At 31.9% G+C, this 21,884-nt stretch overlaps 2 protein-coding genes across 2 annotated transcripts; both read right to left on the bottom strand.

Moving 5' to 3' along the window:
• Positions 1-260: 260 nt before the first annotated feature.
• LOC114190336 (3-oxoacyl-[acyl-carrier-protein] reductase FabG-like) lies at positions 261-3,018 on the bottom strand. Its single transcript, XM_028079178.1, has 3 exons — positions 2,391-3,018; positions 1,653-1,882; positions 261-685 (listed from the first exon to the last, which is right to left on the bottom strand). The coding sequence occupies exons 1-3, from the start codon at positions 2,728-2,730 to the stop codon at positions 407-409; spliced, it is 849 nt and encodes a 282-aa protein (XP_027934979.1). The 5' UTR covers positions 2,731-3,018; the 3' UTR covers positions 261-406.
• A 4,943-nt stretch (positions 3,019-7,961) lies between these two features.
• On the bottom strand, positions 7,962-11,212 carry LOC114190288 (3-oxoacyl-[acyl-carrier-protein] reductase FabG-like). Its single transcript, XM_028079115.1, has 3 exons — positions 10,622-11,212; positions 8,881-9,110; positions 7,962-8,442 (listed from the first exon to the last, which is right to left on the bottom strand). Exons 1-3 carry the CDS (start codon positions 10,989-10,991, stop codon positions 8,164-8,166), a joined length of 879 nt encoding a protein of 292 aa, XP_027934916.1. The 5' UTR covers positions 10,992-11,212; the 3' UTR covers positions 7,962-8,163.
• Positions 11,213-21,884: the final 10,672 nt, after the last annotated feature.

Raw genomic sequence — 21,884 nt, 5'->3', positions numbered from 1 at the left:
CATCCTGGTGTGGAGAAACTTTGAATTTCACAAGTTAAAGGCAACCTAATGGATCATTTGTCACTGTTTGATTATTTGTATAAGAACAACATAATGGAACCATCACTTTTAGAAGAACAACAGAACATAGGTCGTTGTTTCGTTTACCTTACAATGGTCTTTATGTACCTCTTTTATCTTCTTAATTGACTAATCTGGAATGTAAAATTCCATTCCAGAATTAGTACCTTCTGGATTTTTGGATTAAATATTCCAAAAAGTGAAAAAGAAAATAGGCAAAGTAAGATCAAGGTGGTAGCCATCGTACATAATTCTCCGTATACATGGACTTCAGAACTCTATATCATTTAATTTGAAGATATGATGGAATGGTTCCAATTGGAGTACTGAACAATGTATACATAAATTATAGAGAAGAATAAATTGGCACACCTGGTAAGGTGGCTCCAAAATCAACAATAAAGTTGTTGCCTGTGACGTACTCTGAAGAATCATGAATAAGATAACGTGCTAGAGATGTCAATGCTGGATCTGAAGTACCTAACCTTCTCAAAGGCATTATTTTCCTGACCACACCTTCCAGCCACTTTTTTTGCAATAAATTCTCAGTGATTTCAGATTTGAAAATTCCAGGGGATATTGAATTCACTCTAATTTTGTGCACTCCCAATTCCATAGCCAGGACCTGTCAAATACCATCACCCAAGTTATAGTGATATCAGCATGATGTTTATTCAATATGATACAAGTAGTGAAATCTTGACCAGCTTCCAATTTGTGCATGGCTCCATCTATATATACTTCGTTGAATACGAGTATAGCAATTTAGAGCACAATGCCATAAGGAACAGATACTCTAGAGTTAGTTATGAGTCACTAATGTCTACTTTCTTATTCCTTCTTTCTTCCGCCTTTTCTCTAACTAAAATGGAATTCCCATTCCACTTATTCTTATTCAATCTAATTAAAGTATTCTGATTAAAATAACTACTTTATATGCTCACTGTTGTGATAGAACGAATTGTAGACCCAAACTAACTTCTACTTCACCTTTTATCCTAATATTGGCAATTTTTCATTTATATATAACCCAGATAAATCAAACTATGTAATTGTATATGTTAGGAATGAGTGCTGGCAAAGATCTATAAGAGAAAAGGGTCGGCATGTTTATCATAGGGAAAGGAAAGAGTCAAAGTTGTAACAAGTTATTAGATGGATAGGAATGTGAGTTGGTCCTGTTATTTACTTTAATGTAATTCCCATAAATAAGTCCTCTTACAAGTAAAGGGGAGAGGATTGAGTTTTTGATTTGCTAGGCAAATTCCAGTGCAATAAGGAAAAAGCTCCTTCGGGTATGCTTCTTGGGTGATTCTTATCTTTCTATTAGCAATAAAAAACATGTTCAGTATTTCTTTTCTTTGTTTGGTGTTAATTTTTCCTAGCAAGAACTATTATCCCTACATCAGAAAAAGAACCTGAAAGTGGATCACAACACATCAAACAAGTTTCATCATCTTGATTCATTTACTCTTTGCTATAATGCAGTGGTCATAAAATTATTACGAAATCAAAAGAAAAAAAACCAAGAGAGAATTAAAAAAAATGGTTAGATTTTAAGAAAAAAAAAACATCTCAAATAATATTATTACCTTGGTCAGCATATTTACTCCTGCCTTCGAAGACGCATAGGCAACACCTCCAGGCAATTGCCCCCGATTTAAACCAGCAACTGAAGAAATATTAATAATTGATCCCTTCATCTGGGCATCACACATGCGTTTGCATACATATTTTGACACCAACCAACACCCGGTAACGTTAGTCTTGAACACCTGATCCCACTCCTCCTCAGACAATTTCAAGGGTGATTTAACACTTCCTACACAAAATAAACAGTAAAAACGCCACTACAACTTTTAGGAAGCAATCAAGTGTTCCAATGTATTCAAACACTTCAGTTATGTCCTCAATGTTAGAAATAAACAAATAATTTCTTCTCTTTTTTAGCTTTAGTCACTCTATAATATTCAATATTTTTGGTGTTAACAGTTAATATGATGACTAAGAAGTCAGGGTCTAAAATTAAAAAAAAATGACTATGGTCCCTGGTCTGAGTGAATCTGGAATTGAATCCTTTAAGCAAGTTCTAGACAATGATCACAATTGTGAATGAAGAAGAGTTTTGTAAAATAGACTAATAACGTTTAATCATCAACAAAACAGGATCAAATGTCATAACCCAAAAAAATAACAATGGAGACTAACACAAAAATTTTGAACATTACATATTATTTTTAAAAAATTAAAAACTAATATAATATATAATGAGGTCAGCAAAACTGAATTTAAGCCAAACAATAATAATAGAAAATGTCATAGTGGATTACCTCTGACACCAGCGTTGTTAATGAGAGAATCAATGCGGCCATAGGCGTCCCAGGCTTTCTGCACGGCCTTGTCGATGGTGGAGGCATCGGCGGCGACATCGAGCTCCACGGCCACTGCGCGGCTGTTTCCGGCGGGGGAGGGCCAGAGGCGGTTGATTTCGTGGCAGAGGGAAGTGAGGCGATCGAGGCGGCGAGCTGCTGCGACGACGTAGGAGCCAGCTTTAGCGAGGTCAATGCAAAAGTCTCGTCCGATTCCGGAGGAAGCACCGGTGACAAGAACGACTTTGTCTTCTAGCTTGTGCCATGGCTCCAGCACTTGTTCTGCTGCTATCAGATTCATTTACTTATGCCTTCGATTTGGTGTTTGAATCACAACAAGATCCTCTACCGTGGGAAGCAATCGTGTACACCGGGTTCAATTTCTAGTTTTAGACATCCTTTTTTTTTTTAGTTTTTGTTTTTTCTTTTTGTTACCCAGGGATGGCAATTAGGCCTGGCCAGCCCATGGATCCGGTCTGCAGGCCCGCAGAAAAAACGTGGGACGGGTTAGGGTAGTGAGTCTGCAGGTCCACGTGGGCTGGCCTATAAACTCACATAAAATTAAAAAAAAAATTGCACTTGTGTATATTAATTACTTTTTTGATGTATTCTTGTATTAACGTTTCAAATTTTTGTATAACTGGAGAAAACAAATATTCTGTAATTTTTAATGTGCTAAAATTTAAAGAATACATTGTGTATGTCATAGTATGAATATGATCAAAATGTTGAATTATCAATTTATCATCTAATTCCCCAAAGTCTTTACTTAATTTTGTGAACTTCTTAAAGTATTCCAATTTTTAAACATTGAAAGTTTTATCATAAAATTAAAAAAAAAAAGCGGATCGGCCCGCAGACCCTCGGGCCAAGGAGTATGCGGGGTGGGCCAGTGTTTTTAGCCCGCGTTGTGCGGGCCTTATGTGGGCCGGCCCGGCCCGCATTGCCATCCCTACCCGCAGTGCTTCATGGGTTATTTTTTACGAAAATGATATTTTGACTTTATTATTTTGACCATCTTTTACACCATAAGTGCTTTTATTTTAAAATAATTTTGATTTTTTTTTTCAATTGTTAAATGTGGCCAATTTAGAATTGAAAAGGAAAACGAATATTATTTCATTTGAACCCGAAAAGCAAAAAAATCTATTTCTCCTCCCTTGCAAAACCCTAGTTCCAACTATATGATTTCTCTTCCCGTCACCATCATCTTCTACCTCAGTACATGTAGCAACGACTTCCCCATTTATTCCTAACAAACTAAATAGGCTCATTTTATCGAAGTTTCGTTATTGATGCTATTATCGAAGTCATTGTGGTCCTCTACTTGGACTTGTGATACCCTAGTCGTGGGTATTAGTTCATCTTTATACATTTTAAATTTGTAGTTTAGTTTTGTTTGTGTTCTTTCCTCCCCATTTTAGCATACATTTCATATTTCTTTTATTGTGCGGAAGAGGGCGTTGTTGGAGTCTTTGTTGATGATACATTATTTTCATTGGAGCCTTTGCTGATGATATATTCGTTTTTTATGAATAAAGCAAACCTTCCATTTTATTATTCTCTTTTTTTATGTTGTCTTTGTTTTTTCGACGATTGGAGTAGAAGAATGACACAAAAAAAAATTATTTTGTGTCAAACATATCTAAAGATGAACCTAGTTAATTATTTTTGTGTCACTTTTGACAGGTTTTGTGCCATTTTGTGTGGAGACCAGTCAAGAGTCAAGCCAGTTAATTACTTTAGGTTGATAACCAGTCAAATTTAATAACTATGGTCCATAACAAGTACATGTAATTTCGTGTGTACATAAAAGTTTAATTGTTCAAGTTTTGGGACTTATACAAAAAAGTTATTTCTAGCTCTCCACTTATTTGCACATGGATCATCAAATATATTTGACAAGTTTTAGTGTCATTTCATTTGGAGACCACTCAACTCAATTAATTAGTTTGGATTGATAACCAGTTAAATCTGATTACTATGATTCATAACAAGTACATGTCATTTCGTGTGTAAATAAAAGTTTAATTTTCTAAGTTTTGGTAGACTTGTACAACAAGTCTTTCCTAGCTCCTTACTTATTTGCACATGGATCACCAGATATGTTTGAAAGGTTTTCTGTCATTTTTTGGAAGACCACTCAAGTCAGTTAATTAGTTTGGGTTGATAACCAGTTAAATCTGATTAATATGGTCCATAACAAATACATGTAACTTCGTGTGTACATAAAAGTTTAATTTTCCATGTTCTAGTAAACTTGAATAAAAAGTCCTTCCTAACTCCCAACTTATTTGCACATGGGTCACCAAATATGTTTGACAAGTTTTGTGTCATTCTTCTAGTCCAATAGTTGAAAAACCAAAGACAACAAAGAAAGGAGAATAAATAAATGGAAGGTTTGCTTCATTCATACAAAATGAACGTATCATCAACAAAGGCTCCAACACGTGCCCTTTTGCACAACAAAAGAATATGAAATGTGTTGTCAAATGGAGAGGGAATAACACAAATAAAACTAAACTACAAATTTGAAATGCATAAAGATGAACTAATACCCACAACTAGGGCATCAAAAGTTCAAGCAAAGGACCACAAGGACTCCGATAATGGCACAAATGACAACACTTCGGTGAAATGAGCCTATTTAGTTTGTTACGAAGGGCGATGAAGTCATTGTCGTCATCGTCTGTGTGTATGGAGGTAGAAGATGATGGTGAGGGGAAAAGAAATCAGAAAGTTGGGGCTAGGGCTTCGCAATGGAGGAGAACAAGGTTTGTTCATTTTTTGGGTTCAAATGAAATTATGCCCTTTTTTGTTTTCAAATCCAAATTGGATAGTGTTAACAATTGAAAAAAAATATCAAAATTGTTTTAAAATGAAAGCACGTGTGGTGCCAAAAATGGGTTAAATAATAAAGTTGAAATATCATTTCCGTATATTATATATATATATATATATATATATATATATATATATATATATATATATATATATATATATATATATCATTATTTTTTCATTTATAAGGTATTTGAGATTACTTTTAATCTAAAACTTTAAAACGGGGTGTTTATAGGTCTTTTATTTTATATTATGTTTTATTTTCTCTTTCTTACCCAATGTCAAAACTTTGACTCACACTTGAATTATTCTCAACACTTACCTATCACCTAGAGTGCAATAGAAATTCAACTCATTATTTGTTTTGTTATTTGTCGTATACTAGTTTAAAAAGTATTTGTGGGTGGAAAAATCCATGATATCCGTAGATACACGTAAATATTTTTAAAAATTGATATATAAATTTTTAAAATGAAATCTATAGGAAATTGTAAAAACCTATAAAATATAATTTGAATTAAATTATCCATTTATTATCCATAGCTGATTTTATCTACCAATACTCCCATATATATTTGGCATCCCTATATACAACATTATAAAAAGTATCAATACATAAACTTGGTTAGGTAGTATACATCAAACACAACTTTCTCAGTGTATTAATTAGAATCTGACACCTTGCACCTGTTATACTCACTTCACCCTCCCTCTTGAAGGGTTCTCGATCCCATGACCACATCTCATACCAAGAAGTATTACAGGGTAAATCATTCATATGTAGATTTGACCCTTGATACCAAATCTACTAATAAGGACCTATTGTAACTCTCACTCTTATGCATACCAAAGTGTGTTTGCTTCTAAAGATAGATTTGAGATAAAGTAGGTGGAAGAAATCGAGGGGATAGAAATGGGAAAAGTGAGTTGTTTGTTTCATGGAATGAAGAGATGAAAATGAAGTGATTTAAGGATAAAGTTTCTAAAAGTTTGTGAATTATTTCATGGATGTAATGGATAAAAAATATTTTAATAAATAAGTTATTAGATTACAATTTAACCCTTATGGTTAAAATTAATATAAAATAAAATGTAATTGTTATTATAATTATAGTAATAATAATTAATAGTATTAATATTATTATTTTTAGTTTGTGTTATTATTATAAATATTGTTATAGTAGTAATAATAATATAATTGTTATTATCGTTAATTTTCTTATAATTAATATAATTTATATTACAATTATTTTTAAGAGCATATGACAAATTAAAATAAAAGTATGAGACATTTATATAAAAGTCATGGACAAAAATGTAAAAGTATATGTAATGACCTGTTTTTTCTTTCTAATTTCTTCATTCATGAGGAGATAAAAATCTTTGGGTCTTCCTCAAATACATCATCCCAAATCAGCTTGAATCTCTTAAACCAAATATCTGCATTACTCTCTCTTCCTTCTTAACAAAATTCCTTGAATCAAACACCTACATCACTCATTCTTTTGTCCTCACAAATATTACATTTATTAAAGTAAACATAACATAAGTATCTTCCTTTATACCAGTCCAATTAGTAAGTAAAGTCAAGATAGTCTCACTACAAACTCTGACATCAATACACTCTACACATCAAGCAAACATACTAGCATCTCCCCTTAGAAATTACTACCTCCTCATTTCACCACATGCAACATATCAATCACAACAATTTCTTTCCTCATAAAGCATGTTTACATTCATTTAAAACTTTAATCGCTCCAAAACATGATAGTTATTCAAATATTATTTGTGTATCATAACACATATTTCATATGACATCTAATATACTCGCTCAATGAGTTTACTCATTATTTACCCTTGGAGGGCATTTCTCAATGATTAGAGTGTTCGACCAACAAGTCCAACATTAGACAAAATGTATAATAATTCGTCTGGCGAGAGTAGACTACGTAGTCGACCTCCCTTAATTTCTTATTAAATTTTTGTGTTTTATTGAGTCTTCACAAATTTTAAACTTTTCAATTAAGTTTCTTATGTTAAATTTTTTAATTAGGTGATGTGACAAGTAACTAAGTGATGTCACGAGTAACTGAGTGATGTAAAGGTTATCTTAATCTTTCTTAGTTTCTACCACATGCAACTTTATAATTTTAAAATTTTATAAATTTACAATTTTATAATTATAAAATCGTATTGCTTTACAATTTCATAATACTATACTTTTATGTATTTCGAATTTTATAACCTTACAATTTCATAATTTTAAAAACTTATAATTTTGTAATTTTATAATTTTGTAATTTTATAATTTTATGATTTTATAATTTTATGATTTTATGATCATAATCTTATAATTTTATATGATTTCCTTTATAATTTTATAATTTTATATGATTTCCTTTATAATTTTATAATTTTTTATTCTATGATTTCATAATTTTCGTAATTTTATCTACTTTTATATTTTTATATTACATAAATTATATTTTTTTATTTTATATTTTATAGTATTAATTTTCTTTAAAAATAATTTTCATTAAGTATAACAAATCATTGAGAAATTTTTGTCATTATATCTTGTAATAAAATATTATATGACAATATCATAACAAAATACAGCATAACTACCACATCATATGATTAACATAAAAATCTAACAAGAAATATTCAATTTTAAAATTTGAAAGACTTAACACAGCAGAAAATTTAATAAATATTCAATTGAAAGTTTGAAATTTATCAAACTCAACTACCTATAAATTAGTATTGAAGTAACTCGTACATTTGGGGTAATACATGTGCAAAATTACGCATTGACTACAGTGCAATATTTTCGTTTAGCTAATGTAAAAGTGTTCTTAAAATGAATCTAAAAATTATGGTTGGTTTATAGAGAAGAGAAAATAGGCAGGCCAGGTAAGGTGACTCCAGCATCTACTATAAAATTATTGCCAGACACGTATTCAGAAGAATCGTGAATTAAATAACGAACTAAGGATGTTAATGCTGGATCAGAAGTACCATAACTTCTCAAGGGTACCGTTTTGATGGCCACTTTACTCAGCCAATCTTTCTCCATTAACTTTTCAGTGATTTCGGATCTGAAAAGTCCAGGTGATATGGAATTCACTCTGATTTTGTGTGTCCCCAATTCCAATGCCATCACCTGTCAAACAACATTTTACTGTCTCTTTTAATCATTCTCAATATCACCAAAAAAATATAATTTCTAAATATCAGCAGAGGAGCTTGCAAACTAACAAACAAGATAAGAAAGCAGAGTGTTTTCTAATATTTTATGTCAATTTATCTTTTAAAATTTTAACATAATCAACATGGAGCAATTAAAACATGTGTAATTCTGAGTTTTAATTAAATAAATATCTGAACAGTAGAAGTCAAGGACAATGCTTTTCATAATTTGTGTTCAAATGGAATATTCCCATTCAACAAATCAACGATAACTACAAAGTGAGGTGTAAAGAAATTCAATGTGGAAAAGAAGAGAGATTCAATGTGGAAGAGAGAAATTCAAAGAAGGTTGACTAGCTTTAGTTGATTTCTTTAATCAAGAAAAATCAAACGCAGAGTAGTTATGGTTTACCTTTGTCAGCATATTGACACCTGCTTTAGAAGATGCATAAGCAGCTCCACCAGGCAATTGACCACGATTGAAACCAGCAATTGAAGCAATGTTGATGATTGATCCTTTCCTCTGAGCGTCACGCATGCGTTTACATACGGATTTTGACACCAGCCACGTCCCAGTTAAGTTGGTTCTGAATGATTGGTTCCATTCCTCTTCAGACAATTCCAATGGTGACTTGACAGTTCCTTCACGCCAAAGAACAATGAAACACCACAACTTTCCACAATCAGTGAGTAATCCAGAAAGTAAGTATGATAGGACACATCTCAATTGTGCAAATCACTTGCTTCTCAAAATGAAAAAAAGTATTCAGTAACCATTAAGGTCATGCTCTTTCAACAATTACCCTCTTACTGGGTTAAATTTTAAAATAATGACTTCGTATAGTTAAAGATCTATGAGCACACAACACGCAAATTTTTCTCCTTGGTTAAACTCGGTGATTAAAAATACCAACCTTTTGGGTAAAAGAAACATTCCTTTGAAACCACATATCAAATCCACCCCACAAATCAGAGCATGCTTTTTTTGGGTTCAGAAATCGAATGCAATTATTCAACAATGACATCAAATTCTCCAAATCACTGTGGACAGAAACCAAATCTTCACTTGTCAATGTCTCCTATAACAGGGGACATTTCAAGTGTCGAGAACAATATACTGTTGATTTTCCCTTTCGTACACACTTTATTCCTTTATCAGATTCGAAAACAAATTATCAACTATTTTCAGCGAAACTAAATTACAACTTATCCACCATTTTTTAACTCTCACCTTTGAACTTAACACATGCAATTGTCATATCAGCAAATCACAAATTCAGAAAATAATTAACAAACAACAAAAAAATCTTAAAATATTTGCTTTTTACAAGAGATACAATAAACATAGAATATATATGAAAGAAATGAATCATAAACTAGGTTACAAAATATAAAATTAACCAAAAACTTTAAAAGACAATAGATTTATATATATTCTTTTTATAAATTATTCATTTTATTAATTTTTATCTGGTCTTCAAGGTACACTCCTCTTCAACGATATTATTACCATCCTCTTCAACGATGTTTTTACCATGTCTCTTCACTGTCACGAAATTCCAATAAATAAATTACATAAATAATCATCAAAACATCTAAACTCCTTCGAATTAGTTTCTGCGTTTTAATAAAATATTTAACACTTAAGAAACTACTTGTGCAGTTCTATCAGATTAAGAACCACAAAAATCATAGTAGATGGTTAACATTCGGAAAAGTCTAATAATCAGTATAATCTCAAAAAAGGTCGTAATCAATGGTTGCACAAAAATCATAGTAGATGGTTAACATTCGGAAAAGTCTAATAATCAGTACAATCTCAAAAAAGGTCGTAATCAATGGTTGAAAACGACGTGGATTTCTCGAATTTCAATTCCACTGGTCCTGCAGTTTTATCATTGGTTGCATATCATTCTAATATATAAAATTTTCTGTAATTTTGTTTATCTCTGTTCAAGTTGAAATATAAATTCAGAAAATCAGTACAATCACAAATAAATAAATAAATAAATCAATCAATCGAAAGCAACGACGTTGATTTCTCGAATTTTTATTCAACCAATCCTGCATTAGTATTTACTCATTCTGATATCATATTAAAGATTTTCTGATCTCGCTCTGAGTTGATACTACTAATTCAGAAAATCAGTTACCTCTGACACCAGCGTTGTTGATCAGCGCATCGAGGTGGCCGAACGCGTCCCACGCCTTCTGCACCTGTCTATCGATGACAGCGCCATCGGCGGCAACGTCAAGTTCCACGGCGACGGCGCGGAGGCTCCGGTCACATTCTGCGAGCTCCGCCGGCGACGGCATCCTGTTGATTTCGTCGCAGAGGGACTGGAGGCGGTCGACACGGCGAGCCGCCAAGAGGACGCGGCAGCCGGCGCGGGCAAGGTCGAGACAGAAGTCACGGCCGATGCCGGAGGAAGCGCCGGTGACCATGACGACCTTTCCGGCAAGGGTGGTCCAGGGTTCAAGGGAGAGTTGGGGAGACATTGGAAGAGTGAGTTTGTTGAGCATTGAGATTTAGAGAAGAAGGGGTTTTATAGAGAAGAGGAAATGAAGAGTGAAGAAGTTGGGTTGGTGGCAACAAACATGAAGACGCATTAACCTAAGTTAAAAGAGGAAGAAGATATAGAGAAGGTGCATTGATTAGTGTTTGTTGAAACGACTTTGGTCTGGCACGTTCTTACTAAGAAATCCCCTATGTTATGAAAATCTCGTTTTCTTCTTTTGACTTATACATGCTTCCAATTTTTTATTTTATTTTTTTGCATTTTTTTTCTTCAAGTTTTTCTCATATATATTAAGTATTTCTTTAGGTTAGAGGAATGTCTTTTCTTTAGCTTTGGGAGGGGAAAAGAAATATTGAAAAGGACATATAAATTAAATAGGGCGTTCTTGAGAGAGCCACAAATGGAAAATTTTGATTAGAAATATTACAAAAATAATTTATTGATGTGATATGATAAAAGAAAGTATTATAAATTAAGATATTTAAAAGTTTATAAAAGTATTATTTAGATTAAATAAGAAGTGAAAGAAGGATAATTATTGATTATGAATTAATATTTTGATTGATAAGACATATGTTTCAAAAAAATTTAATTTAGTTTTAATTTTTGTTAATTGTTTTACAATTTAGTTTTTTATGGTAAAGATGTTTAGATAGTTAATGACTGATTTTTTTTTATTTCTTTTTAAAGTTTTTAGAAAATTTTTCCTAGTTAAAATTTGACGTAAGAATATTTTGTGTCATGGTTATTACTGTGTCATGGATTAATATTTTATTTACAATTTGAATATTATATTTGTTAGTTTTGTTCTAAAATGAATATATTGACATGCGACACAAAAATAATATATAACAACAATAACGTATAACAGTATTGCTATGTTATTGTTATATGACTACTTACAAGACAAGATAATTATTTTTAATTAAAAAAACCAAAAACAAAACATTATAAATAAACAAATAGAAAAATAAAAAAAAAAACAAAAAAATTATGAATCAACATGTGATTTGTATTGATAACTTGTTATTGACAATTTAAACGTTGTTACTAAGAAAAACTAAATCGAATAAAATTGACGAAGAAAAATAAGACCATTTAATGAAAAAAAAAAGGATAAAGTAGTTTTTGAACCTTAAAAAATTATCAAAATCATGTGTAGTTTAAATTAAGAGAAATACGAATACATTGACGATGATCAGTAATTATTTGACTGATTTGATATAATAAAAACGTCAAATGTTGATTAATTTAACAAACTGAAAAATAGAAAAGAAAGTTATGATTAGATCACTGATTTAATTGATGTTATGTAAAAAAAATCTTATGAATTTGTATATGAAATTAAAAAATAATTAAATTAAATGTTGAAAAATATTTAAAGATCTACCACTTTTTTTAGTTTAACTAATAATTATAATCTAAAAGTGTAAAATTAAAATAGAAATGAATTTTGAGCTAAAATGAAAAAATGTTACATTCTTTTCCTTATTTTTATTTAAATAAAACTACAGACATTAAAACGTTAACTGTATAATTAATTATATTAAAAAATAATTTATTCTTTCAATATTAGTATAGTCCATTACAACCAAGATACATATAAATATTACAATCAAGATACATAATTTTTGAAATATTTAAACTAGAAAATAATATTTTAAAAGTGATAGTGATTTTAAAATAGTGAGACTCATTTTTTTCTACTATTAAAAAGTTTTATTATAAATATAATTGTTATAAACAAATTTCAATTATTTTTATTATTAAAAATTTTTAGTATAAATATAACTATTATAAAAAAGTTTTAGTATAAATATAACTATTATAAACAAGTTTCTTTATTTTTAAAACATATTGTCTTTCTCGAAATCATTTTTCTCTAATTCTCTAACTTCTTTATAAGGGTTCTCCTCCATTGTTCGCCTGATTGAAGATATGAGATCATAGGAGTGATTCTCACGGCGAGTTCTTCAATTTGGACCAATTAATTTTTTCGTTCGCATAAGTTAAGTTTAAGTCATTTTCTTGGACTTTTTTTTTCTTTCTTTTTGCATGTGAGGTCTTTTTTGCTTGCATGTGGGATTTTCATCTTCTATATTAGTCTATGTTGATCAATGATCCTAACGGTAGATCCTGATCGTCATTGTGTTGTTTCTAACTATAGGTAGAGCATCTTGTTGAGCTAAAAGTGTTTTGTTGTTTGATAATGTTAATTTTTACCATTGTCTAAGTCTTATTTTATTTAACAAAATCAACTCTTCCATAGCTTTTAACCTTCTCAATCTCCAATTTTATCTTGCTTTTGTAAATAAATATATTTTGGGTTACATTGATCTAATTTTACCACAAATCCTCATTTTTTTTGTGTCTATTTATAGATTGGAAGCTTTGTTCCAAAAACCCAGACAAGTGAGTGATCTTAAGTAGCAAGAAGAAGCTAAAAAGGATGAAAATAAGGAAGAACTAGCCACTGTTGGGCGACACAAGGCCAGCGCTAGGTGCCAGCCCAATTCTAGGGAGTCATCGCCTAGCAAACAACATCCAATGCCAGGTACCATGCGTTCCAGTAACACAATGCCTAACGGCACCTAGAAAACGCCAAGCGATAGTCAAAACTCATCTTTTCTCCTTTGCTGCCAGCGCCTGGCTTTGGGAGGCTTCCTTCGAGTGCCACTTTCATTGATGTGGCAACTTGACCCTATTTCTTCTAGTTTTCTCGAAGGAAACTCATCTTTGTACGTTTTGAAGCTCGAAATGCACGTTTGGAGAAGTTTGGAGGTTTGTTAGGGCTTGTGGGAACACCCTTTTCTTCCTCCTTGTATCTCCTTCTTCTTTCATCTTTATTTTGTAAGTTTATGCTTTCCATGACAATGGAGAGTTAAACCCATTTTGTTGGGGGTAGATGTAGTCATTGAACTCTCTTATATTTTACAAATGTTTTGAATATATACATGTTTATTCCATTAATTGCTAGTATCTTTGTTTCTTTACTTAATGCTTTTGTTTTGGCCATTCATTGCATGATATTTTGGTCATTAGGTATTGGAAAATATCTTTTGAAACCTAGACTTGGAACAAGATACCTAATGAAACTTGTATCTAGGAATGAAGTTTGACCCATTAGTTGTCTAAAACCCTAGTTCATAAAGCAGGTTCACTTATTTGGGAAATAAGGAAATCTAGGCTCATTCAACTAAGAGATTAGGGTTTTAGTACATTTGTGGGTTGACATTAGAAATTTAATGGAGAAGAGTTTAAGTGTTTTATATGTTTGAGAGTGAAGTCGGAGAAATTTAATCCCAACAATATCATTCCACTGCATTTCAAGTCTTTTACATACTCTAAGAGTTTAAAATATCCAAGTTCACCTTTTACTTATTTATGCAAAATTTACTTTCATGCAAAAAAACTCAAATTATAGATTCATTCTTTAGCTTAAATTAGTTATTTATTGTTCGGTTATTTAGTATTACACGAGTCTCTTGGGAAACGATATTCCGGTCTTACCGGTTACTACTTTTGCGACCTGGTATGCTTGCTAGAGTCTTAAAAATGTTCCTTGAGTCTGCTAAGTTGTTTGGGTCGGTTGAGTCGCTTTGTCAAGTAAGAGAATCTAGATTTATGTTGAATTGATCATCTTGACAGTTAATTATGATATGATTTGTTGAATTGATGAGTTGTATGTTTAACTGTTTGATTTTAATGTATGTTTGGTCTTGATATGGCAAATGTTTGAGTATGTGTTTTGAGTGATTTATTATAAGTTTTTTACTCTCTAAAGTCATTTTGAATCAAAAATACTAAAGGAAATGTGCTCAATTAGTCAATTACATAGGATCAATTTTCCCAAATTGTTGTTTTTTATACAACGTCAAGCATTGTTATAGTGCCGCTAGGTGCTAGGCCATTAACTTGGTATTGTCGGGCGCCACGTTTCAACCGCCGAACGCTAGAAGTTAATGAACTCCAGGGGCTAAACTTCAGGCTCCAATTTTCTAGCATTAGGCGTCACCCTATTTTTCTAATTTGTGTTCCTATGGTAAAATGAAGATTCTCGCTTCATTAACCGTCAGATCGAGTTGAAATTTTGTCAACTGATCCTAGATACATGATTCTTTACTTTGACCGGTGGGATCTGTGATTTGCGATTTGTAGTTAGACCAGTTAGTTTCTCATGTTTGCACTATACTTTAGGTTTCTCTTTTATGAAGGGTATTCCTGTTTGATGAGTTAGTAGGTCCTTATGTAGTGTTGTGATCTTGGGTTGATCTTGATATTGAAGTATGTGTTTTAAGAATGATAAATGTGTATGATATGCAGACTAAGGTATGCTATGGTGATGAAATGAGTTTATTTATAATTTGTGGAATCTTGTTATGGTATTCGTAAACTCATTTGGGGAAAGTTATATTATGATAATGAGTAGTGTATGAAGTGGAAATATTGGTGAAAAGAGTTGTGAATTGTGTTCTAAAGAAGTGTGATGGTTTTAAGAGAGTGAAAGTGGAACTTACTGAAATGAAATGAGTTGATTTGAATTGTTTGTTGTATAACGGTTGTGCTTCTAAGAAAGAAGTGTAAATCTTTTCTAGTAGATTGATATGCATTGGCTAGGGATATGTGTTCGTCAAAATCTATCCTATACTCTATTAGGTATACAAACTCATATAGAGTGTTGTGGCCTAGGTGGTGAGAGTTGAAAGAGGTTCTTATGGCAGGATTAAGGGTGGGTGTAAGACCCAGGAAAATTAATTAATTAAATAATTAATTAATTAATAAATGCGGGTAGAAGGCGTCTTTATGATATTAATTGTTGTTTAATGTAATGTGGAAAAGTACTAGCTCAAATGGTTGAGAATACTTTGGTTGTGTGAGAGGACTTGGGTTCAAGTCCTAAGTATGCCAATTATGTGTGATTATTTTATTATTAATTTTTAAGAATATGTATGAGTAGGTGATTGGTATTGTAAACTTATGTTGATTGTGTATATCACCAAATGTGGTTTGGCATAATGGGTATGCTTTGTTATTGTGGGTGGAAGGTCACGGGTTTAAAACTATCAAATAATTGACATTAAGAGGAATTAAAAACCCACCTTAAGCCTAATCCCGTTTTATTTTTAAAACCTACTTTTCATTATGATAAGATTCTTCCAATCTATGTGGAAGTGTGATTCCACAGTTCTCTTCATTTTATTGAATTCATTTTATTCAAAGAAAGTCAAAGACTGGCGGACCGCATACGCGCTTAGGGGAAAACAAGGAGGACTCATTATTGGCATTACTGATTGGAGAATGAAGAATGCTTGGCATGGGCCTACTACTTCGAATACGAGAAAGAGAATATAAGACAAAGAGATTCTTTACGGATTGGAATGCTAACGATTGATTCCCTTTCGGGCTCTTGCTGCATCAAAGAAGTGGTCTCTATCCCCGTGGATTTCCTTTTCTCTTAATTTGAATTGGATTTTTTTTTCTTTTTATAATAAATTCAAATGGATGGGCATCTACTTGCTGGGAGAGGGGCTAATGCCACTCGCCCTAATGAATAAATAAACAGGATGAGCAGAGAGAGCACGAAATTGAGGTTGAGAGGTGAGGTTTGGGTGCGAAAAAGGGGCTCAATTAAGAGAGATTGTGGCACGTCATAGGCAAACCAAGGAAAATCCCATTTTTCTTCCAAGTCTAATCAAACTTTCAAGTTAGGGGAGCTGTATTTTGAGTATGTAAATAAACTGCTAAGTGCTGTGATTTAGAGTCATTGGTGTCTCCTTTGATTTCTATTTGATTGGTAAAATTCGTACTTTACTGCGCTGTGGTTGTGAATTGGAGTTATTTGGGGTTGGAAGCATGATTAAGTATGTGTAATAGGTTGCGGGATAAGGGTTTTGATAATCTTGATTATTTCTGATTGGAAAGGGTGGTTTTGGGTGTTGTTGCCATTACCATTAGATTAGTATCGATTGCAAGTTGGGTGGTATATTTTTGGGCATGAATTGACTCTGTTTTGGTATGATGCATGTGTGACAGTGAGGGAACTCTACAAGTCTCGCCCAAGCGAGTCTATCTCGTCCAGGCGAGAGTTGCAGAACCTCACGTCTGGTTTAGGTCGCGCTCGACCTTGGTTTGGTGTTGAGCGACTTAGTCTCACTCAGGCGAGGGACAGCTCGTCTAAGCGAGGTTGTGAGGAAACTTGGGCGCTTTTGAGCGCGATATCTCACCCAGGCGAGAAGTATTAGTGTTTTGAGCAACCCCATCTCGCTCAGGCGAGAGACATTCACCTGAGCGAGGTCGCGATGTGAAATTATGTTATTTAAGTGGTTCCTCGTTTAGGCGAGGTGTTGGTATTACTTTGAGCGATGGTGCAGCTCACCCAAGCGAGGGAATCTCGCCTAAGCGAGATAACGTGTGTTTGTGGTTGTTTTAAGCTCGCTCAGGCGACGCGAACTAGCCTAAGCGAAGCAGAGGGTTTAGCTTGGGCGAGGGGTCCCTAGCCTAAGCGAGTTTATGTTAACTATTGTGTTTCTATGTGCTTGTGAGTGTGTTTTTGTTGTTTACCATAAGGATCGATTGTATATGCATGTGGTGTGATGTTTGGGCTTGATGGACTAAGTCCAATAAGGGTCTGGGATGTGCTCGGAGGTTGGACACATGATGGGCATGGAACTGGTTGAGTTCCCGTTGGCTAATAATGGGCGAGGAGTCCTTAGTATGGTGATTGCATGTGTCAGGCGCACGATGGGCAAGGAACTGTGATGTTCCCGTCAGCTACTATCGGACGAGGAGTCCATAGTATGGTGATTGCGTGCGTGTCGGGGTCCAAGTGTGAGACTTGGATGTTTATACTACAGGCGAGGAGTCTGTAGGGCAGGACTATGAGCGGGATAGGCTCATAAGGTTGGACCACGAATGAGTTAGTTTCGTGGGAGCACAGGGAAGTCCCAAGACCTAGTTCATGCATATGACTCATGAAGGACTATGAGGTCATGGTTGGGTGATTTGGAAATTATGAGTTTGTACTTATATTATTTTGGGTGGGGAAGCATATTTATTTCACATATGTCTGTTTATGTTTTATTGTGCATAGCTCACCCTATCTGTGTGTGTATGGCGATGATCTGATAATTTGTTATCCGGGAGCAGATGATGTGACAGGTGAGCCAGGAGCTGCGTAGAGACGGAGAGCATGGGCCACTTGGGATTTTGAAAGAAACTTTACTGTTTTGTTTTTGATTTAAATATTTCCTATGTTAATTTTAATATCATTTGTAAATAATGCTATGGTACATTCAGATTATGTATGGTATTAATTATGGTTTTAAATTTCCCGCGTTTTTGGGAAATAGTTTATATTAAATGTGATATTTATTTTATTTCGAATTTTATTTATTAAAAATTAGTAATATCCCTCAGGGATGTTACAGTGGGACCCCATATATGGCGATATCATAAGTAACTTACCATGTTCAGAGGAAATTGATTCATGTTGGTTAGGCCAAGTGGAGCCAAGACCTTTGTCACAATTCACTTTTATGGCAGGTTCACAACTTCTTATGTCTGAGTCAATGTATAAATCCGAATAATTGAATCTACATAGGGTGTAATTGTATGTTTGGTATTTTTTTATGAATGTTTGAGATATGCTATTTTATGATGTAATAAGTTTAATTGTTATATGATTATTTTCTTTATAAATTAGCTTACCCTCTTCTATTTGTTGTTTGTATGTGTTGTGTACTTCTTTTGCAATGATCATTTTATTGGTGTGAGCAGATGGAGATATAGGTATAAAGGCACCTTTTGATGTTGAGAAATCAGTTGTCTGGACGATGACCAACTTTAGATCATGTTAGGTATAATATTATAATAGGATTATAATACAATAGCTTGAGAATGTATATAAGTGATATTATTGTAGTTTGATCTTATAAGAATGTACTAATTTACTATATACATTGATTTGGTTGATCTGTCTTGTAAATATTGAATATTCATAATGAAATATTTTATTTTGATAGTATTATGCTATTAAAATGCGATGTTACAAATATAATTTATTTTATTGATGACACAATTCATTGTATCACAAATAATTTTATAATATAATAAATTATCTTATTAAATCGTAATTTTTTTAAAAGTCATTTCAAAAAAATATTTTTTATCTTTTGTATTGTTTAATCGTCTACCTTCTTATTTTTGTTTTTGCCAGTGACTTTTCATACCTTCAGACAATAAAATGAAGAAAAAAAAATATAGAAAATAAATATTTTTTATAGAGAATAAATATTGTTTGGATTAGAATATAAAACATAAAAAAGTATTACAATACTAATTTATTTAATTTTTTTCATTTAAATGTTGTTATTACTATAATTATTATGATTTATCATATATTTAAAACAAAATTGCACTCGTAAACATAAAAGTAATATTTACGTTATAATCGATTATCGATTATGTTATCATTCTAACATAAATAAATTAGGAAAGACGAACCTAAATATAAATTCTATAAAGATTACAATTATATATTATTATAAGAATATTTTGTCTATCTTTATTAATTTATATATTATAAAAAGTTAAAGGTTTTAAGAGTTTTTTTTTAAACAAAACAATTTTCGAAAACCCTTCATTCTTGAGTCTCAAAAGTTAGGTTCTCTCATCTTCTTTTTTCCTAGCAAATTTGACCTCGTTGTTATTTTCTTGAAGATTCAAAGTCACAGAAGTTCTTGGTGTAAAAACTAAAAAAAAAATGACATTTTAGAATTGATAGTAGTTTAAAAATGGTGAGACTCAATTATTTTAATATTATAAATTTTAAAGGTTTCAAGAGTCACTGTGTGACTGCCGATGGGCGATGAATGTCTAGCATTAGGCAATAATCCTGTAACTTTTTTTCATACGAGAAATGGTGGTTTATATTTTACTGAATGGTTTTCCTTATATGTGTCGATGAATGTGTAGCGTTGGGCGGTAACCCTGTAACTTTTTTCATACGAGAAGTGGTTTATATTTTGCTAAATGGTTTTCCTTATATGTGTTGTAAATGTGCAGTGGAATGATTAACGTTTGGATAAAAACCAAAAGGGGGTAAATTGATTTTAATATTAAAAATTAATACTTTATAAAAAATTCAAAATTTTACCGTTTAATTTAAATATCAGTTCCTTTAATTGCAACAACAGATGAAATAAATAGATAGGGAATAAGATTTAACACAAATATTTATACGGGTTCAAATCAAAAGATCCTACGTTCAATTGTTAATCTCGTTAAACAAAGAGATTAACTCAATCACTAAAAATATCAGATTACAATCAAATAATAAGAGAACAGGAAAAAGAAAACACCTCTTTTGAAGACACAAGAGATGAAAGTAACTTTCTCTGAATCACACAAAGAACTTGGCCTAGCTTTCTTAACAACAGCAGCAACACTCAATCTCCTAGAAACCCTCTTAGGAAAAGTTATCGCTTTACTCACACTAGACTTTTCAAAGCACTTTTAAGAACACTCAAAGAACTTCTTTGCAAACAGTACTAAGACTTTGGCTCTCAAAAAGGTAATTTTTGAACTGGCATTGCAGTTCTTTAAATAGGGTTTTCAAAAATTAGGTTAAAAATTGAAAGTCATGTTCAAACTGTCAAGGATAATCGATTATCACTTATCATAATTGATTATTCCAGTGTGTTTTCTAAAAACAAAAGTTTGAGCAAATAATCGATTATCCAGGAAGATAATCGATTATTCCAGTGGGTTTTCAAAAAATGGACTCAGCTTAAGATAATCGATTATCCTAAGTGATAATCAATTATCACAATATTTTTTATAAAAATAAGAGGATCAGAGAGATTACGAACTTGTTGATTCTAAGCTATTCTAAACACTTTAAAATAGTTACAAGATAACTTTAAACATAAAACACTTGTTCTTCAGATTGTCTTCCAAATAACTTTTGAGTTTCTTTGACATCATCAAAATCTTGCTTTAACATTAAACTTGTCTTCTGCTTTTTCCAACAATATGCTATATATTATAGTTATAATTGTATTCCCATATACTTGACAATGTATGTGTATGCATGAAGATTTTAGTGTTGAGATTTTCAAATTAGCAAATTCCAAGAAGAAATGCTAATCTAGGGTAAAGGTGAGTCTAAGTGTAATGAAGGGAACTTGTTAATTGGAATAATCCTCACTCTACTTGTATCTAACTCACATAAAAGAAGATAACCAGGCGATAGTGACAATCGAAGGAGACTTCACATGACAAACGATATTATAAGAGAGAAAATTATACTTATGAGTCAGTAAAGTTAACCATAGTACTAGACGAGATATATGAGATTCTTAAGTTATTATTATAAAGAAGGAGAGGAGAGATGATATGACAAGTGCAAAATCTTACAAGTATATTCAATATACTAGTCTCTCAAAACAAAATTATGTGTTATAATAGTTTAGTGTTTGAAGTTACTTTCGTGTATATATATATATATATATATATATATATATATATATATATATATATATATATATATATATATATATATATATATATATATTCGAAAACTTCTTTTCAATTTCCTAATTATATTTGAAGTACTCGTGGATGGGATTATTGCAATGTGTATTTTGAAATATTTTATTATGTAGTTTAAGAAGTGTAATCTGAATTAGTTCATGTATGTAATTAATAATGTTATAAAAATCATGTGATACTTAAGTACTTCTTGTTTATCTAGAATATGTGGGGTTGTTACCCAAACACATGATAGTATATATTTTTAAACCTAAATAAAATAAATCCCAAATAGAGCCAACAAGTTTATATTTATTTAAACGAATCTCTATTCATATTATAAAATTTGTGATCTCAAATTTTCCAT

Source organism: Vigna unguiculata, chromosome 7 (assembly GCF_004118075.2).
Source record: "Vigna unguiculata cultivar IT97K-499-35 chromosome 7, ASM411807v1, whole genome shotgun sequence".
Taxonomy (NCBI): Eukaryota; Viridiplantae; Streptophyta; class Magnoliopsida; order Fabales; family Fabaceae; genus Vigna; species Vigna unguiculata.
The sequence above is the reverse complement of the archived record's forward strand: the minus strand, read 5'-3'. Positions and strand labels throughout refer to the sequence as shown.